Source organism: Acomys minous, assembly GCF_964271855.1.
Source record: "Acomys minous genome assembly, chromosome: 12".
In the NCBI taxonomy this organism is placed as follows: Eukaryota; Metazoa; Chordata; class Mammalia; order Rodentia; family Muridae; genus Acomys; species Acomys minous.
This window is the reverse complement of record NC_140493.1, coordinates 67,778,377-67,798,425: the sequence shown is the minus strand read 5'-3', so window position 1 is coordinate 67,798,425 and position 20,049 is coordinate 67,778,377. Positions and strand designations below refer to the sequence as shown.

The 20,049-nt window shown below is 44.4% G+C and overlaps 1 protein-coding gene across 2 annotated transcripts in view; it reads right to left on the bottom strand.

Moving 5' to 3' along the window:
* The window catches only part of SMG6 (SMG6 nonsense mediated mRNA decay factor), a gene marked incomplete at its 5' end in the record, with an annotated part of 228,524 nt that overhangs the window by 159,025 nt on the left and 49,450 nt on the right, over positions 1-20,049 (bottom strand). For both annotated transcript variants that reach the window (XM_084802741.1, XM_084802742.1), the window contains 2 exons: positions 3,686-3,831; positions 11,804-11,865. In XM_084802741.1, the coding sequence (XP_084658867.1) occupies positions 3,686-3,831; positions 11,804-11,865 (208 nt within the window). The remainder of the gene's footprint in view (positions 1-3,685; positions 3,832-11,803; positions 11,866-20,049) is intronic.

Sequence of the window (20,049 nt, the reverse complement as noted above, 5' to 3'; positions counted from 1 at the left end):
CTCGAGAAACTAGTTTTATTTCCCTAAATTATATATATATATATATATATATTTTTTTTTTTTTTTTTTTTTAAATTTAAGTTCTTGGAGTACCTGTGGTTTCGTTCGACAGTTTGCCATGTATCCTCTTATCAGCCAGGCAGACAGCTACTGAAAGTATTAACCCTGAGGCACACGAAGGCAGCTCTTTCTCCTTTCAGACCTGGAATGCCATAGGCACTGTGATATCACTCCAGGAACCACCTACTTAGCCACCAACTTTGGATACTGGCCAGGAAAAGAATACAACTTTCCTAGAGCCATGGCCTCCCTTATTCATGCATTCGACAGATACCTGTGTCTAACAACAGAACACCAGCCTTGAGCCAGAACACCTAAATATCCCTGCTCTGACTTCAAATGTATCTGTCTCCAACCATCTCACACAGAGCACCGGGATTCTAAGCTAACTACAATGCCACGAGGTAGGATCTTACACAGGACTCATGATCAAGGAAGTCAGTCTCCCCAAATCCTAACGCAGGAAAAGGGGAAGGGCACCACTCTCTCCACCACACACTTTGCCCCTCTATTTTGTCTGCTGGCAGATCCAAAGCTTTAAAATATTCCAGGTCTGTAATAAGAGCGTATTTGGAAAGTAAACCCAATAAAGTGTGAGCAGCCATATCATTTCCACCCCTGGCCTACTGATGTGAAAAGTTATCACAAAGGGAGCACTGAACACAAAAACGATCCATGACCGCATGTTGCATTAGAGGCCATCAGCAGAGGACATACTTTTTAAGGAAGGACATCTCTGCTGCTCTCCAAAGCATGATCCTGGAGTTGGGTCTGGCACAGACAAAGGATCTAACTTTCTTGTAGGCTACAAGATCACCTCTGCCTCAGGCTGGAATGTTCTTCTCCACAGAGTCCAGGAACTGACATATGCAAACACCCACCCCGAAGAACACATCCAAGAGGGAAAAATGATGGTCCAGATGTTTTGTAACTTGCAATGACTGCCAAATCACCGTGGACCCGAGCACCTGGGAGGCCAGGCTGCAGCAGGCCTTGCTTCCTGGTTTCAGACAGCCAGGGACGTGTGGCTGGGTGGTGACTGTGACAGCCTGCAGACTGGCCGGGAGAAACCCGTTAGAAGGGCACCAGCTGACAGGACTTGGGGGCTGAACACACAGAGCTTGATTTATCGCTTCCTTACTCATAAAAATGTGATTCAAAGTGCTGCTGATTAGTGAAGGGTTTAAATCGTTACCCTCCCCAGCCCTCTCTCTCCCCACCCCCGGGACAGATGCTGCTACTCAGCCACAACACCCCCTTCTTGCCACTGTCCGTGCAAGCACAGCACAGGGGCCCAGAGAAGATGACTCATGTGCTGGGAAATGGAAAAGTGCATCTTCCCACCAACCAGCCCTGCTGAGTGCTCTGCTCACCCCTCTCCCAATGGCAGCCCACACAGTGGGGTCTGGATGGCCGCCCCAGCTGCACACCGGGTACTTGGCAGCACGTCCGCAGAGCTCTGTGTCCCAGTGAGTGTTATATCCTGTGGCCTGGGCTGTTTTTCCCTGAACCACCCTGGGAGCCTGTGACCACCTCAGCTCAGGCTCCTCTTGCCTCACAGAGGTGAGAGCCAGGGCAAGGGCAGGACAGGGAGTGGGGCCACAGGCCTTTGTCATTTCTGACTAGAGGATCTACCTTATGACCAGCTACAGAAAAGTCCTACAAAAGTACCTTAGCCTCAAATATGTCACGGTCCTCCTCTATCCTCACCCATATTTGTCCATCCCCTCCCCCGCTCCTCTCCAGGGTTTATCTGTGTAGCCTTGGCTGTCCTGGACTGGCTTTGTAGATCAGGCGGGCCTCAAACTCACAACAATCCGTCTGGCTCTGCCTTCCTGAGTGCTGGGATTAGAGGTGTGTATCACCGCGCCCAGCAGTCACCTATATTTTCCTAACCTTTACTCAACAGCTACAAGAAAAAGACTCACTGGTAGTCTATGAAAAGTCCAGTCCTTCCCACAGAGCAGACGCGGCTGAAAACAGGCGCTTTACATTCACACCGAGAGAGGTCATAGGTCATCTGTTGCTGAACTACATGCCCCAGCTCTCCAGCGCACAGGGCAGTGGGTGGTTTGGGTAGGAGAGCAGAAAATGAATACGGGGCAACTGGAGGTCCTACTTCCAGAGCCCAGTGAGCAGACAGCGTCACGATGTAGCTCTGGCTGGCCAGAAACTCTGTAAGCTGTGTGCCACCACACCCTGACAGCTTCCTTCTTGGTAGCAAAATTTCCCTCCCTTTAGGACTGCACAGCCTCACCAGGGCAGCACTTCACAAACTTTGTTTCCTTCTTAGAAACCAGTGCTGCCCTGCAAGGCTCCAGGCCTTCTTGCAGCCCCACTTAGCAGTCACCTCAACAGTAATTGACAGAGTTGAGAAAGGCTTCTAATTCTAAGCCTCTGCATCTTGCCCACTGCTGAACATTCTGGATGCTCTATCAGTCAGCCTAATGGGAAAAAGTCTTCCAGGATTCGGATGTGATTGAAAACCCAGACATACCAGCTAAGAAGCACCTCAAATCCCAGGGAACCCATGTCTGTAGGGAAAGTGTGGCACACTCACTCACTAGGGAAGTTTGCCACAGCAGCAAGGTGAGCATAAATCCTGATAACAGTCAGAAAGGGAAAAAGACTGACTGCTGGGTGAGAGAAGAAATTTCTGAGGAAAGGTAAAACCAAAGAGCCAGTGGCACTGTCCAGAAACACTAGATCTGCTTTATGACACAGTCTCCATGGGGCAATTCCTACTTCCTGGCATTGCAGATAAGAATCTGACCAAACATTCTCTGTTGATGCTCTGGAATGACTCCTTGGCAACATGTTATAAAGAAACACAAAATAATGTCACTCAAACTACATAGTTCTATCAAGGCAAGCCACATCAGCCTTACCTGCGAGAGGTAGAGGACGGGGGGGGGGGGGGGGGGGGGACCAGAGGGGGGGTGTGGGGGGGAGGGGAAGGAATCCTAGAAACATTCTTCAAACGTGACATGGTCATCAGGGCATTTTAAAACCTTGCCAATCTGCTCTTCCCTCCTTCCCTCCCCATTAAAAAAAAACAAAAAAACAAAAAAACAATCCTTCAGAAAAACACTTCAGAATGCATACCAGTACACTAGCCAAATTCTGGGGCTGGTAGTTTTTGTGCTTCCAGATTTGAGTCACCAAAGCTCATCAATTCTCTGTTCCTACTCTCTGGCAGGGTCCCATAAGGGATATCCCATAGGGAACTAGACTTTTCCATATTGAACAAACAGGGTACACGAGTCCAGAAACAGCAACTCCCAATCCTTGCCAAGCATACGGTCTCTGGAATGAAACATTTCAGCAATGCCTCTCCCTTGGGAGAAGCACTGGGTCTGCAGCCTCTAAGAGGCCTTGCTGCTGCCTTCACCATGGCCAGATGTGCAACAGCATCTCTGGATTTTTAAATTAAACGTTACACTCATGAATCTCTCCTTTTATCCCACCCAAGCACTAGAGAGTCTTACAGAATTCAGAGACAACAATAAAGATCTAAGAAGCACCAGTGGGGAGGGCTGTGTGACTGTGTGTGAGGGGGGGGGGCAGGGATAAAGTAGCACAGGAAAGATACTTTGTCTAGATGGAAACACTCAATTGTCCTTACCTTTTAACTGGGAGTTATGTACAGCAAACATGTTGATGGTCATAAGCTGCAGCATACGGGTACTTCCAATAGGAGATGGGCTATGCTGCAGCAACACTTGGAACTCCTTAAGGACCTTCTCAGCCACTGCAGGGAATGTCTCCATCCTACAGATACACGGAGCCCATTATTGAGGCATATCCTTAAAGTCACTTGAAAAGACAACTCCCCTCCCCCAAGCAGACAGCTAATACCTAGGACATTTCTTTGCTACTTATCCCACAGTTTTGCACAAATAGAAGGGAACAAAGTGTTCAAAATTTGGAGATGAAAAACGACTCAATTAGTGGATAAATAGCTGTAAGTTATTACACTTTGGAAGGCTATTTCTTAACCCCCAATATTAAATGGATTCACACTGGCATACGAGTTTCTCTTTGAAACTGATTTTCTAAATAGTGAACAAATTTCCATTAAGCTCTAAAGTCTACATTGTCCCTAAAAGTCTCCTATATGAAAACTATACTTTATAAAATGAGTCTCATGACATAAAAGAGTCTTAAAGAATTACTTCAGAAACAAAACATGGTGGCTCATGCCTATTAACTCAGCACTTAAGTTGATGCGGCAGGATGATCTCAAGTTCAAAGTCACCCAAAGATACACAGCAAGGAAGAAAAGAACTTAAGACATCACTCTGAGCTGGTCACGGTGGCGCACACCTGTAATCCTAGCACTCTGGAAGGCAGAGGCAGGCGGATCTCTGTGAGTTTGAGGCCAGCCTGGTCTACAAAGTGAGTCCAGGACAGCCAGGGCTACACAGAGAAACTGTGTCTCGAGGCAAGGAGAAAAAAAAAAAAAAAGACACTGCTCTGCCTTCTCAGGTCCTATCACACTCACTGCCCACCCATGGGTCCCAAACTTCCCTTTGAAGGACCCCATACCTAGGGCCCCCTATAGTCTGTGTCCAGTCTTTCCTGTGCTGCTACCCTCCCGCTCACAAGCCTCTGCTCATCACGGTCTGTATGTCTTCAGGCCAGTGGAAATACAATGCTCTGGCCAACTGCCACTCCCAATACAGGAAGAGCCTGTAATGTAGGGAGGCAGAAATCCAGCCAGTGACCTAGGGCTCCTAAGGAGAGGTCATTCAAACCAATGCTTGCCAAATGCGGCCACTGGATCCTAAACAGTGGTGCATGCCTGGAGCTCCTTTGGCAACAGGAGTAAACCACAGCTGAAATCCTCTGAAATAAAAAGCAAACTCAAACTTGGTGCTAGAGAGAGAAACCAGGCACACAGGCCTTAGGGCTATGCTGAACAATTCGTGGTCAGCAAAGTATCTTTTACCACCCCCCCACCCCATCCCCATCAAATTGCTTGTGGTACACTGAGGGGTGCAGTGGGGAACAGCGCTAGGCTGGATTAATAAATAGCTTCTGGAAAGCCAAGATAGGACTCCTTCTCAAATCCTGGAGAAGGTGGTGTGGGCTTCAGCCCTCGCCTTGTCTTTATCACTGAACAACATCCTTCCCAGAGGAGACAACCCCAGCGTTTTCTGGAATCTTGGCCATCTTTAGACCCTGTCTTTGGATGGCACTCATATTGCTGGCCCTCTGGTGCCCAGAAGTCATGCCACAGCTTCGGGTCAATCACAGTTTACATTCCAGTTCGCCTCTGCTCAACTGTCCTCATTTTCACTGGCACAAACCATGCCGTGCATTTACTTTCCGCATCCCCATGCCATTTTAAATGCCTGCCCCAAATCAAAACAAAGCAAAGCAAAACAAAACAAAGCAAAAACGGTTTCCTCTAAAAAATTTCAGAGCTGCTAAAACTCTCTATAGACTAGGAATGGCAGGGAGTGATGCCTGTGGCTGGATTGAATCCATTTTTCCCCGTGGGCTGTAACAAAGGTTTCATTTTAAATCCTGACACTGTGCAGCACACTCTCTGGATGGAGGTGGGGAGGGGGCTAGTACTGCTCATTACAAGAAGAGCAGAGTTCACTCTGCAAGAAAAGCAGCCACGCTGGGCAAGTTTCAGGGTCATGTGTCTCCGTGTTGAAAGGCAACAGAGAGCCAGCACAGCATGACAGGACAGCCGTGTCACGTGGGGCGTGTGTCTGAGGGAGCCTCCTCCCTGGGGTAGGAACTGAAACAGATCCATTAACTCCGTGGGTCACACGAAAATCTGAAGTGAGTACAAATCAAATGTGCAGATTCTCTTTTTCAGAAACAACAACAACAACAAACACAAACCTCTCCCTTTTAGATTAGCACAACATAATTAAAAAGAATAGATGGGTAAGAACGTAGATTACTCTCACACAGCAAATGAAAAAGAATGTGGCTCTTCTTCAGAACTTGGGAGGCATAGACAGAAAGATCTCTGTAAAGCTGAGGCTGGTCTTGTCTACAGAGCAAGTTCTAGCCCAGCGAGGGCTCTAAATGAGACTCTGTCTTAAAAAGAGAAACTGAGAACCTGTTGTGGTGGTGGTAAATAAAATCAGTGCTGTTAAGCAACAAATGAAGAAAGCACAATTAAAAGCCACCTTTCCAGAGGCAGGAGGATCTCTCTGAGCTTGAGGCCAGCCTGGTCTATATAGTGAGTTCCAGGACAGCCAAGGACTACAAAAGAGAAACTATGTCTCAAAACAAACAACAACCAAAAAGTCGTCTTTTCAAAATTCAACAATAAATTTCTGATTTTGGTTTCATACTGTAAGTAGTTTCATGTCTTTTTCTTTGAGAAATATCTTTGCTCCTTACCTACCTACATATTACAAAAAAATTATACTAACACTAATATAATGCTGGTATATAATTTATATTTTTTTAAGTGCATGTGTGTGCACACACACAAATGCAAAGCCCAAAGCTGTACATGGTAGCACATGTCTGTGATCTCAGCACTGAGAAGACTGAGGCAGAGATAGCTGAACTTGAGATCAGCTGGGGCTACTACATACTGAGACCTCTCTGTCTCGAAACAAAAGAAACAAATACATCTGGAAGTATGCAAAAAGGCCTCGAAAGACACATAAGTCAATGTCCAGAGCTCTCTATTTGAAGAGCACAGGAGAGAGGTAGAGGTGAGCTGGAGCAGAGTTGAGAGAAATTTTAACCTTGGCTATCGTTTTGTATTCTATAAGAGTTTTTGGATGTTGCGTATGAAATAACTGTAAAATTTAAGACAAGAAGAAAGGACACGAGCAACAACAATAAAGGGAGAAGATGAACAGAGAAACTGTCAGAAGCACCTAAAATGCCCAGACACTGGAAAGCCAGGTATGGTAGCATCCAGGACCTGGGAACCTGATCAACTGAGGATGGAGGGCTGCTGTGAGCTCAAGGCCAGCATGGGCTCGCTATGAAGACAAACAAATGAAAAACAACAACAACAACAACAAAAAGCATCTCCATCAGTACTGCCTGTAAGGCTACTACTGATTTTGTAATCACGTGAGGCAAACATCAATAATATCTAGTGAATAGTTGTAAGGCAATGTAATATGATTACTTCACAGACACACACAACTTAAAATATACACTAAGCATTAAAGTATTCAGTTAGCTCTGGCTATTAAGAATATAAGTAACGGGCTGGAGAGATGGCTCAGAGGTTAAGAGCACCGTCCAGTCTGCTCTTCCAAAGGTTCTGAGTTCAATTCCCAGCAACTGCGTGGTGGCTTACAACCACCTGTCATGAGATCTGGTGCCTTCTTGTGGTGGGCAGGCACACATATGGGCAGAATACTGCATAAATAATAAGTAAATCTTAAAAAAAGAATACAAGTAACTTAGTTAAGTCTAGAAGCTCATGCCTTTAATTCTAGCACTTGAGAAGCAGAGGCAGAGCCAGGTGGATCTCTGAGTTCAGTCCAGGACAGCCACATAGAGAAACCCTGTTGAAGAACTCAACATCTAAAATAACTATATGGGTTTTTTTTAATTCCAGGACCTTGAAGTCGTCCAAATAGCATGACTAGGCAAGCAAGCACAAACTAAAGCGGTAACTTTAACCAAGGCAATAGTCGGAGGCAAAATGATTCCACTTGTCATGATTCAATAGTCTTTGCTACAGGCTGCCAGCTTTTGACCTCTCAGCTGAGGCCAGTGCAGGCTGGACCCTCCTCACTGGAAAGCATCTATCATCTATCGGAAGCCTCCGGGCAACCCTGACTGATTCCTCTTCCAAAGTCTGAGAGGACTCGGATCTGACTCTTTCAAACATAAGAAGACAGTTCTTTTTCACAGGCACTTCACTGAGTTACATGGCAAACTTGTGATCTCTAGAGACACCTTGTTTCATTTGGATGGCAATTTCAAGAGACCAATCTTTCAGACAACACTGGGACCCAGAGTCAAGAATGCCTCAGACAGTGACTAACAGGGCAGGCCCAACCCCTCAGACGCTGAGGACACAGCTGGGCTAGACAATATTCTCTGCAGGGAAAAAAAAAAAAATCAGGCATCCTAACTTTTCTCAACTTCTTGATTCTTTAAAAACTTAGAACACCACAGGAGCAAAACTTTTTTTTTTTTAATTAAACCATGTCATGAGGTGGAGCTGAGAGCAAACACCGTACTGTTGTAGAACACAGGGACTAGAGCAACCGTCAGCAATAATCTACTTTAACCCCTGCTAGGAAACTGAAATGCACAAAGCAAAACCTTCTGACTTGTTTAATCTGGAGGTCTTCTAACTAGCCACTGTTTTTTTGTTTTGTTTAATTTAATTAAAAAAAAATCTATTGGCATTTAATCTCATTAAAACCTCCTATCAGCTGACATCAACAGTAAGCAGACTTGCCTTGCACACAGTAGGCATTCAAGTACACACAAATACAGCATGAAACCCCAGGCCTAGCGCACCCAGGAGTAGTGCCCGGGCTTCTCTGAGAAGGGAGGCATAGCTCGTGCCTTCAGCTGTTCCCCATCACAGTGTCCGCAGTCTTAAGTCACCTTCAGCGCCGCCCACATTTCACATCTTCTTGGTAATTAGGCATCAGCCCATCATGTTACATGTAGCCTGCACTTGCTGCTTTTCTAGGCTGACAGGAGTTCTACTTATTTTTTTCTTTTTGTTTTTGTGCGTGTGTGCATGTGAATGAGAGAGAGAGAGAGAGAGAGAGAGAGAGAGAGAGAGAGAGAGATGTGTGTGTGTGTGTGTGTGTGTGTGTGTGTGTGTGTGTGTGTGTTGGTGCACATGTGCCTCAATGCATGTATGGAGGGCAGAGGAAAAATTACAGGAGTCACAAGGGATGGGATAACCATTGAAATGTAACAAGAATAAATTAATAAAAAAAGGAAAAAAAATTACAGAAGTCAACTTTCTCTTTTCACCAAGAGCTGGAACTCAGGTCAGCACTCTTGTGGCAAGCACCTTTGTGCACTGAGCTATCTCACCAGTCCTGGATTAACTAATTTTCAGCAACCAATGTTACACTCAAGAACAGAAGAGATAATGAAAATTATTCTAGACCAGAGTAAACCACCTCAGATAATTGAGATAAGATAATCTATTCCTTAAAAAAAAAAAAAAACCTTCCCCAGGGAAGGAAATTCCCAAACACATGCCCTCTGTGAAATTCATTCATCTTCTCCTCCCCTTCCAGTCTCATGTGCACCCCAGGCTGACTCTGACCTTCTGACCCTTCTGCCTCCACCTCTTGAGTGACAGAAGCACAGGTGTGCACCACTACACCCAGTTCTCATTGGTGCTGGAGACTGAACTCAGACCCTGCTGAATGCTAGGCAAGTAAACAAACCAACTTAGCTACATCCGTTGCCCTCTTTTTCCAGCTGTTTAATCAGTATTATGGCTTTCCCCAAGATCTTTTCCAAAATATCTGTGCTTAAATATGAGAGTTTTAAAAAAGAGAAATGAAATATAATTAACACTTAATTTGATTAAAAAATAGATTCTAAATCATTTTACCATACATTCTAAAGTAAGATTTATATAAGCTTTTCAGTTCCAAGTTTCCAGTGAACAAGAGACATCTAAAACCATAGTTGTCCACAAGGGCAGTCCGGGCGTCAAGGAACATTTGCCTGGAGACAATTTTAACCACAAATTGGGAGTGGAGTGTTTGATTGTCATGCTGTAGAAAGGTGCTACAACATACAGGCTCTCAAAACTCAAAATGTCAATAGTACTGAAGTTAATAAACTTTGACACAGACAACACATTATAGGAAACCTAGTGAACAAGCATAAGAGGGAAAAGGGAAAGCCAGGTGTGGGCACGCAAGCTGTCATCCCAGCAGTTGGGAGGTGGCTGCAAGAAGGACCAGAATTTCAAGAATACCTTGGGCTATGTGACATTCTGGCCTCTTAAAAGGGGATAAGGAAGGAAGGAAGGAAGGGAAGGAGGGAGGGAGGAAGACAAAATGAAAAGAAAGGAGTAAAAAAGAAGGGAAAAGGAGTTAAAGAGTTGAGTGCAAGCTAGTAAGAGAACGATGGAAATGGCAACTACAAAAGATAGACAATAGGAAAACCATCAACTGCTATGTCAGGTGCAGCAATTACTACTTCCTGCTCTCTTGTTCTTCCACCAGTCTACACTGACCGTGTTAGCTACCACCATAAGTGCAGCTTTGCCCTCAATGATGCCACCTTGCCACTATGGCAATACCAGATACTTTTCTCTGGTCCCTTACAATCTGTCTATTTCTTATAAGCCTTTATTTCCTCATCCACACAACTGTTAACTGGGCACCCAGGACACTGCTGAGTGAGGCAAAGCTTCCCCACTGGAGCACATGCTGATGGTGCCAAGGAGAAGTGAGAAGCAACTAACATATGTGCTTTACTTTTCCCTGGTAAAGTACTCCATGCTTATTTCTGGTGGTAGAGATTCTTATCTTTTGGCACTTCTCCAATGTTCCCAAGTCATTTCAGAATCTAAAATACAGAAATGGCCTTGAAATGGCCACGAATGTCACTCTTGCCCAGGGTGACGTCAGAGGAATACAGGTGAAGCACACTTTCACGCACAATCCACAGGGCAATGGTTTTCCAAGCAGGACCAAGCCTTTTAGCATCTCAAAAGAGTAAAAACAAAGTAAATGGAAACTGATATGACTCCTGCATCTAACTGCAGTAACCTTACAAGTTTATGGCAGAAAAGTAAAAGGGACACACAGTGACAGAGATTTGCAATATGAAGCCAATCACCTCAAGTGGCAGCTCACAATAAAACTTCTAATTCAGAAAAGATTAAAACCCAACAAGAATCCAAGCATGGTGGTACACTAGGGAATTCCACCACTTAGGAAGCTGAGGTAGGAAGGTCGCCAAGTTCTAAGCCAGCCTGGGCGACAGGGAGATCCTGTCTCAAAAAAAATAAAAAATAAAAATAAAAACCAAGACAATCAAACAAAAATCAAGCAGCAGACCAGTGTGGAAGGGTCACTGTGTCCTCTCTTCACTGTCCTTTACCCAGGCCGGCCCTATGCAGACACTCAGTACACGTCTCTGACGTGAGGCTCTGTCCAGCTTCTGGATGATGAGCTTGCACTGTCAGGACAAACTCTTCCGATGCACCAGAGACTCCTCCCAGGGACTCAGGGAGAAAACACTCCATTTCTGCACATGCTGCCTTCCCTGGGACTTACAGGTAAATCCATGGAAGTACCATGCAACAGTCATGGAATTTACTGAGAACACCAATGTAGCACCGGGGACTGAGCACACAGGAAGGGGGATGGGCAAGGAGAACACAGAGGAAGGCAAGTGTTAACTCTTGTTTTTGAGGAAAAAGTAGGAGATAGTTTTTCCCAAGGAGGACCCCTGGTAGTGGCACCAAGGAGTACAGCATGACTATGTTAGGGCTACTGGGGGTTAATATGCAAGACAGAGCCACAGAAACCCAAGGAGACTAGGAGAGGGGACTAGGGAAAGCCCATCCTTAAACAAAGGTTTTAGGAAAGAAAGAGAAAAGAGAGACAAAGCTAGAGGGTGCTATCTTTCCAACTTTATGAGCACAGTAGGAAAGAGAATGAAGGTTAGGTGGAGGCCTCTAAGAATTCACACCCTGTGCCCTCAGTTACAAACACAGGCTAGTTGCTAACAATATTAAATTCCAAAATGACTTGTAATGTAGGGAAATAAAATAAACATCCTGCACACTTACCCAATCCGGGTAAACAGCTTCCCATGGGCATGGAGAAAACTGAGGATGAACCTTTTGTTCAGCTGCATGGGAAAAAGGGAGAGGAGAAAACAATTAACTTTCCCCAGTTTCCTGTTTCTGAATACAGTCCCCAGTGACACAATAACCTGGCCAGGGTCTAAAGGGGTGGGCACTGGGGATGGGAACCAAATGAACATGCCCAAACTCTCACACAGACCCGGGGCACATGCCCAACAGCTGCTGTTCAGCTGAGCCAAGACAAGAGAAGGCTCAGTGGGTGGACAGCACCCTCTGCTGGTCGTAGCACCCCTGTGCAGAAATGAAAGCAGCGCATCTCAACTGAGCAGGTTACAGAGAGTGGCGCCAGCATACTGGAAATGAGATTCTGACAGGAACAGGGTAACACTGGTTTTAGAGAAACTTCTGACTCTACTTACGAGCTATTTTCCTGCCTATGGAGGAAAGCAGGTCTCGTTGATAACTAAGGTCAAGGTATTCACCACTAAGATAGATCATCAATACTTTACTAGCTTTTGAAACTGGAGTTGAGTTCTGGATCTGGAGGTAAAGATTTGAGTGTCTACAGAGGCCAGGCCTAAAATAGATGATGGTGACAGCAGGAGCCTCTGGCAGTTACTCCCCAGTCCCACAGATGCTCTCTGTAGAACCAAGCAGGGAAGTAGAGTATGAGCGTTTATGTTAAAATGTTCTGTCTTCTTAAGAATTAGCTACATATAAAAACTATTTAAACATGAGCTAAGTCCCAAATTCGTTTGCCAGCCACATGTAGCCTGTGAGCCACCAGTATGCAATCTTGATTCAAAGACTCTAGAAAAATCTATCTCAGTCAAAACTGAGATAATTCCTTCGGGCAAAATAAAGGGGGAAGTAAAGACATTTTAAAGCCTCAATCTCAGGATCTCCCCTGATCTCCTAGAAACTGTACCCCGTGGCCTGCCAGGAAGGAGGGCTGAAGCTGTTGACTTCTACTGAGAATATGGCGCAACGTCTGTAATCTCAGCACTTGGGAGGCTGAGGCAGGCTGATTGATCCCTGTGAGTTCAAGGCCAGCCTGGTCTATAAAATGACTTCCAGGACAGCCAGAGAGCTACATAGTATGACCCTGCCTCAAAACTTTTTTTTAAAAGAATTTAAGGAATGCTGATTCCAAATGGGAAATTAGTGGGTCGGCAAGATGGCTCCCAGGTAAAGGCGCTTGCCACCAAGCCTGGCGACCTGAGCTCAAGCTGTAGAATCCACATGGGAGAAGAAAAGCGATCTCACAAATTATTCTGATGTCTAGAGAGCACTCACACCCCGCCGCCACACACACACACACACACACACACACACACACACACACCGCCACACATACACACACACACACCGCCACACATACACACACACACCGCCACACATACACACACACACACACCGCCACACATACACACACACACACCGCCACACATATACACACACACACCGCCACACATACACACACACACATACCGCCACACATACACACACACACACCGCCACACATATACACACACACCCCGCCACACATACACACACACCCCGCCACACATACACACACACACCCCGCCACACATACACACACATCGCTACACATACACACACACACACACATCGCCACACATACACACACACATCGCCACACATACACATACACACATCGCCACACATACACACATATACACACATACACCCCGCCACACATACACACACACACCCCGCCACACACACACACACCGCCACACATACACACACACACCCCGCCACACATACACACACACACCCCGCCACACATACACACACACACCGCCACACATACACACACACCCCGCCACACATACACACACACACCCCGCCACACATACACACACACACATTGCCACACATACACACACACACACATCGCCACACATACACACACACACACATCGCCACACATACACACATATACACACGTACACCCCACATACACACACACACACACACCACCACACACACGTACTAAATAAAGATAAGAGATGTAAAATTAAAGGAAAGAGAGTAACTACTAGAATAAAGTGAAACTCCAATAGCCCTGGAGAGTATACTCCCAAACGATAAAAACTACTTGGTCATCGCCCTACAGACTACCACCAGTAAAATTATGGCAGTTCTCTCTCTCTCTCATACAGAAATGAGATGCAGCAATGATTTCAACATCAAACTTGGTGAATGAGTGTCCATTTTTATTTTTGCTGTAAGTGTATTAATTACTCTGAACAGCTATTAAAGAGCTAAATGATGATGGTGTCTATAGTTTGAATATTATGTCAAGGCCAGGGACAGTGGGAAAGGGTTTACCAACTATTTTTACCACAATGAGCAGAGTACAGCTCTCAAGACCCGCAGTAGAGAAGGGTGCTGCGAACAGGCACTGCCTTCCCATCAAACAGACTCGCGTTTAGTTCCTCCCAGACCATCTACCTTCTGCAGGCCTCAGGCAGCTGACCCAAGCTCCCTAAGGTCCTTCCTCATCCCTTCAGACCTGGCCTTGCTATGTGGCCCAGACTGGTCTGAATTTTGCAATTTTCCTGCCTCCACCTCCTCAATGCTGGGATAGAATCCCACACACATACCCTGTTCCTTATGACTTTACTATAGGTACGGAATCATGTCGGCTAGAAGGGTAAAAACACGCATTCTCTATTCCTACTTTAGCTTAGTTAACTTCTTTTCGTACAGCTATCAATTACACAGGTTAATTCATAATTAGAAGAAATCCTCTATAAATTGCTTATATTTACAAGTAAAGGGTACTTCAGTAAGAAAAGAATTATTAGTAGTTCACTAATCCAAGCCTAAAGTCATCCTTTAAGCTCGAAGGCAAGCCCAACATGGAGGCTGCTTTACATAGGAAACTGAGATTTGAACCCAGGTCTTCTGACTCTATGCATAACTTTCCTTCTCTTAACCTCAGAACAGAACTTGTGAACTAATTCACAGAGGAGTAAATAGGAACAACTGAAAAGCAATACGATTCTGCTTTTAAGTTCTCTTTACTGAATGGACAGGAAACCCTGAACCAGAAAGCACCTGGAATAAAGTGAAACCCCCAAGCCATTGTGGAACATCATCCTGGCATGACCCCTATTTCCTAAAGGGACTTTCTATAGGAAGACAAATCAAGTCTTCCTAATCATTTGAATCCGTATTTGCCACTATTATATTTTAACTGCATTAGTTTGTTGGGCTTTTTGTTTGTTTGGCTGGTTTTGAGACAGAGTCTCAATATGTAGCTGACCTAGAACTCACAGAGATGCACCTGTCTCAGCTTCTGCCTCTGCCAGGACCATTGGGGTTAAAGATGTGCACCACCATTCACAGCTTTTTTTTTTTAAGGGAAACTTTATTTTGAAAGTATACACAGACTTTCTCCCTGACCTTGAGAACTAAGGTTTACGTTCCTCCCCAAATACCCTTATTGTCCTTGAAATAATTTGTTTTTCAGAAATCTGATTTTCTGCACAATTCTGTGGAATTGGAATGGTGTGCATTTTAGACTCTCTCTTTTATTGCATTGTTTTGCTGCCACCAAGCAGGTATTTTTTCTTGTTCCAGGGATAACAAAGTACTTATGTGCAGTTTCAAGGAATATTCTCTATGGTTTGTATAAAACATTTACTTCTCATGAAAAAAAAATTTTAAACAAATATTTTTGAGACAAGGCTTCATACTATAGCCAAGGTTGGCTTCAAATTCATTAGCAAAGGCTGGTTTCAAATCCATGACAACTTTTTTCCTTGGGCTGGGAAGTGCTAGGATTACAAGTATGATCATACTCAGCCTAGGCTTTTTTTGTTTGTTTATTTGTTTTCTGAGACAGAGTCTTTTTTGGGGGGAGGGCTTTTCAAGACAGGGTTTTTCTGTGTAGTGTTGGCTGTCTTGGACTTGCTTTGTAGACCAGGCTGGCCTCGAACTCACAGAGATCCACCTGCTGGGATTAAAGGCGTGTGCCACCAGGCCTGGCACTTGAGACAGAGTCTTATGTAACCCAAGATAGCTTCAAACTTGCCATGTGGCGAGGATGACTTTTTGATGATGGTTACAAAGACTGGTAAGTACTCTGTAGCTCTGGGATTAACACTGTATGCCAAGGAGACAGTTCTATGATTTGATTTGATTTTGTGGGGCTCTGTTTTGTTTTTGAGACAGGCTCTCACTGTGTAGCTCTGTCTGTCCTGGAACTCACTATTAGATCCAGGCTGGCCTCAAACTCACATTGATCCATTTGTCTTTCCATCCCAAGTCCTAGGATTAAAGGCATAGGCTACCACTCCCAGATAAGGAGACAGCTTTTAAAGTACTGGATCAACTTAATTTTCTTGGTGAAATTTCTTTGTTGCTTTTAATATGGGGCTGTTGTGTGGCCCAAGCAGCCCAGGTTTGCTGTGCAGCCAGAGACAACCCTGAGCTCCTGACCCTTCTGCTTCTCCTCGTGAAGTGCAAGGGCTTCAGCTGGGGGTCATCGTGATCTCTTGGCTCCAGAATTATTTTATTTGTATTTTAATCTTTTCATTTATGAACTAGGTAATGTCACTAGTAGAAACCCCATTTTACAGTGTGTCAAGGGTGACAGTAAAAACAAAATACAGTTGAGGAACAATAAAAAAAAAAATTAAGCTCAGAATTTTAGCCAGTAGCAGATAGGCTTTATTCAGGAGACCTACCCATTATCCCTAATGCCATTAGTATCTGTTTGGAATAAGCTTAGAGCCAGTCCACAGTGAGTTGGCTCTAGTCTTGAGTTGAAGAGACAGTCTTAGTAATTTCAACACTGTCTCTACGGACTGTACCTAACAAGCATTTTTTTAGTTTCTGCTGAATAGTAGATAAATGTACAAGAGTGACGTAGAGGCAGATGGTCTCACATTTCTTTCTCTGCCTGAGCAAGACTGTCTAGGTGTGTGCTAAAAATAAGTTACAGAAGGCTGGGCATGGCGGTACAATCCTTTAATACCAGCACTTAGGAGGCAGAGGTGGGCAGATTTCTGTGAGTTTGAGGCCAGCCTGTTGTACATATTAAGTTCCGGGTCAGTCAGGGTTGCCTTGTGAGACCCTGCCTCAAAAAAGGGGCTGGGGGAGGGAGACTCTAGAGATGTCTCAGTGGTCTACAGAGTGCGTTCCAGAGTGCTGTCTCCCGAGGGCTTGAGCTCAGTTCTCAGAACTCATGTCAGGAGCTTACAAATGCCTGTTACTCCAGCCGTCCTTCTAGGATACCTGTGTGCTTATACCGACACACACTCCTAAGAAAAACATAAACATAAGTTGCAGGAATGATGTCAGTCTGTGGTAATGTGTTGAAAGAAAAGCCCATATGAAAGTTTTCTTGACTCAGAAAAACTTGGTTTCTGTTATAAGGTCTTTGTGTGTTTGGTTGTTTGGTTGGTTTTTTTGAGACAGGGTTTCTCTGTATAGCCTTGACTGTCCTGGACTCTCTTTTGTAGACCGGGCTGGCCTTGACCTGACAGAGATCCACCTGCTTTTGCCTCCCCAGAGTGCTGTGTAGCCAAGGGCTACACAGAGAAACCCTGTCTTGAAAAACAAAATCAAATCAAAACAAAAAAGCAGTATCCAGAATTCAAAGGTGGATTTTTAAATACTTTTCCAAGGGAGGAGCATAAATTAAAATTTTCTTATTTTGAATCTATTTTCATAGGTATCAAATATTTCAAAAGAAGTCGACTTTTCTGTGATTGGAAAGAGGTCCTATCCTTAAATGAGACAACACTGGTAGAAACCAAGTTTCAAGAGCACCATAAGTAAACTGCCTAGGGCTTTCAGAGCAGGCCACTTAGACACCTCTGTAAAGGCTAAGCTCACAGGGAAGCAAAGGATGTGAGGGCACCTGCAGTGCTGTCTGCTGTCTCCCTCAGCCCAGTGCTTCTTGGTCGGCAAAATGAGAGGCTTACCGGTCAAGAAGATAAACAGGTAATAAACCAACCTCCAACCCCAGGTGTATTTTAAAACCTAAAACAGGGCCTGCCAACTCTGAAGGTGCCAGGAGGTACTGGGATTTCCTTACTTGCTTAGACAGGGAATGCCTTAGAAGAGGAGACATTTAAGGAAGTGATAGAGTCTGGCACACAGTATGCTCTCGTAGCACAACAATCATTATAAAAATAAAAGCTATTAGTAGCATTTCAGAATTTTTTTTTTCAAGACATGGTCTCAGTATCCCTGGCTGGCCTGGATGGAACTCAAAGATATGCCTATTCTTGCCTTCCTAGTGCTGGGATTAAAGGCTTGCCCTACCACAACCAGCCTATTTTGAGCATCTTTTATAGGATACAGATAAGAAAAGAAGCCCAGGAGAGCTAATAAGCATGACTTAAATACATGTAGAATGAAAAAACAAACAACCTAGGCTAGAAAGACAGCTCACTGATTAAAAGCACATACTACTTTTCCAGAGGATCAGAGTTTTATTCCCAGCACTCATATCAGAATTTACTCCGACACTTGTGACCTCCACGGGCACCTACATGTACATACACACATGCACACACACACTTAAAAATAATAAAAATAAACCTTTAAAAATATTCAGAATGGGGGGGCTAGAGAGGTTAAAAGCACTGAATATTCTTTCAGAGGACCCTGGCACAATTCCCAGCACCTACATGGCAGCTAAAAACTGTCTATAACTCTAAGATATGACATCCTCACACAGAATACATGTAGGCAAAACACCAGTGCACATAAAATAAAAATAAATAAATAATTTTTAAAAATTCAGAACGGAACCTGAGTTCAAGCTCCTGGACTCATGATAGAAAGTTGTTCTCTGACGTACACACACACACAGAGATGTGTACACACACACAGAGACGTGTACACACACACACACACACACACACATATAAAGTAGGTAGGTAGGTAGGTTAATTGATTGATTTTTAAAATCAATCCACATATGCCTTACTTGAAGCAAAGAGCCACCCCAATGGTGAGGATTATCAGGGATGGTGACCACTCCACCATCACTGCTGGTCTGCTCTAGGCAGAACAACAGCTCAGTTAGCTATAATTAAGTACCAGTTTCATACCGAGATCCTGGGACAACTGGACCTGAGCCATATGAATTTAAATTTTAAAAATAGCCCTTCTAAAACTACCTTTTCTGGAGTAGTGAGATGGTTCAACAAGTACAGGTACTTACCACCAAGTTAAGTGGAAAGCAGGATGGAAAGAGAAGACAGTTAGGCCAGATTCCTCCTGAACATCTCAATAGCATCACTAAGCAAAGGGAAAGTATCACATTAAGAATCATGAGACCCTACATCTGGTTTGACAATCTGTAGCAATCTACTCAAAAGTGCCACCAAACTTAGAACCTCAAGGTATCTAGAGAAGGAGAGAGAAAGTTCAGCCAAAGGGTAGCACTGTTGCTCTGACTGGCTTCCTTTCTGAATGACTTTTCTTTCTGACTCATCTCTTTCAATGTCTGGGAACTCTCATGCCCATTTACCCAAACACTTGGGGAGACTGAAACCTCTTGTGACTGTACTGTTTTCAGGGAGGGAACCAGAAAAAAGCTCCTCATGGGCAAATACACAAATCTATCTTGTAAATGAATATTTTGACAGAGTGTAAGAAAGATGGTGAGATCCTTCTCATACCATCAGAAAAACTGTCTCAGAAGATATCCTGAGTTGAAATCTGAAGTATGAGACAAGTAGCCGGGGTTGGAAGAGATAAGTAGTCTTGGTTTGGTGCGTCATAAACAAAGAAAGCAATGTAAGTGACAGTCCCAAGAGTAACATACTGTAGGCTGCCGTGGCAGGATGAGTGTCTTCTACAGGAAGGTAAGGAAGGCAAGGACAAGAGTTTGCTTTTAAGGCGCATGAAGGGTCTTGAACAGGTAAGTAACCTGAGCAAAGCTGTATTTCTAAAGGTCATTTTGGTTATGAGAAAATTGAAGACTCTTGAGGATTGGATGGGGGTTAAAGGCAGGAGGCTAGGCTGTCACCAGATTCACGCAATGACAGAGTCAGTAGAAAGTGAAAACACAGGAAGGACTTCATAAGGTCACTGCACACAAAGAAACCATGACCTCTACTGTAAGTGCAGTGGCTGTAACCCATGCAGCACCAGAAGCCCAGAGCCATGGAGAAACCTTCAAAAAGATAGACTAAGTGCAACACTGAATTCATTTTTAAGAGATAAGTTAG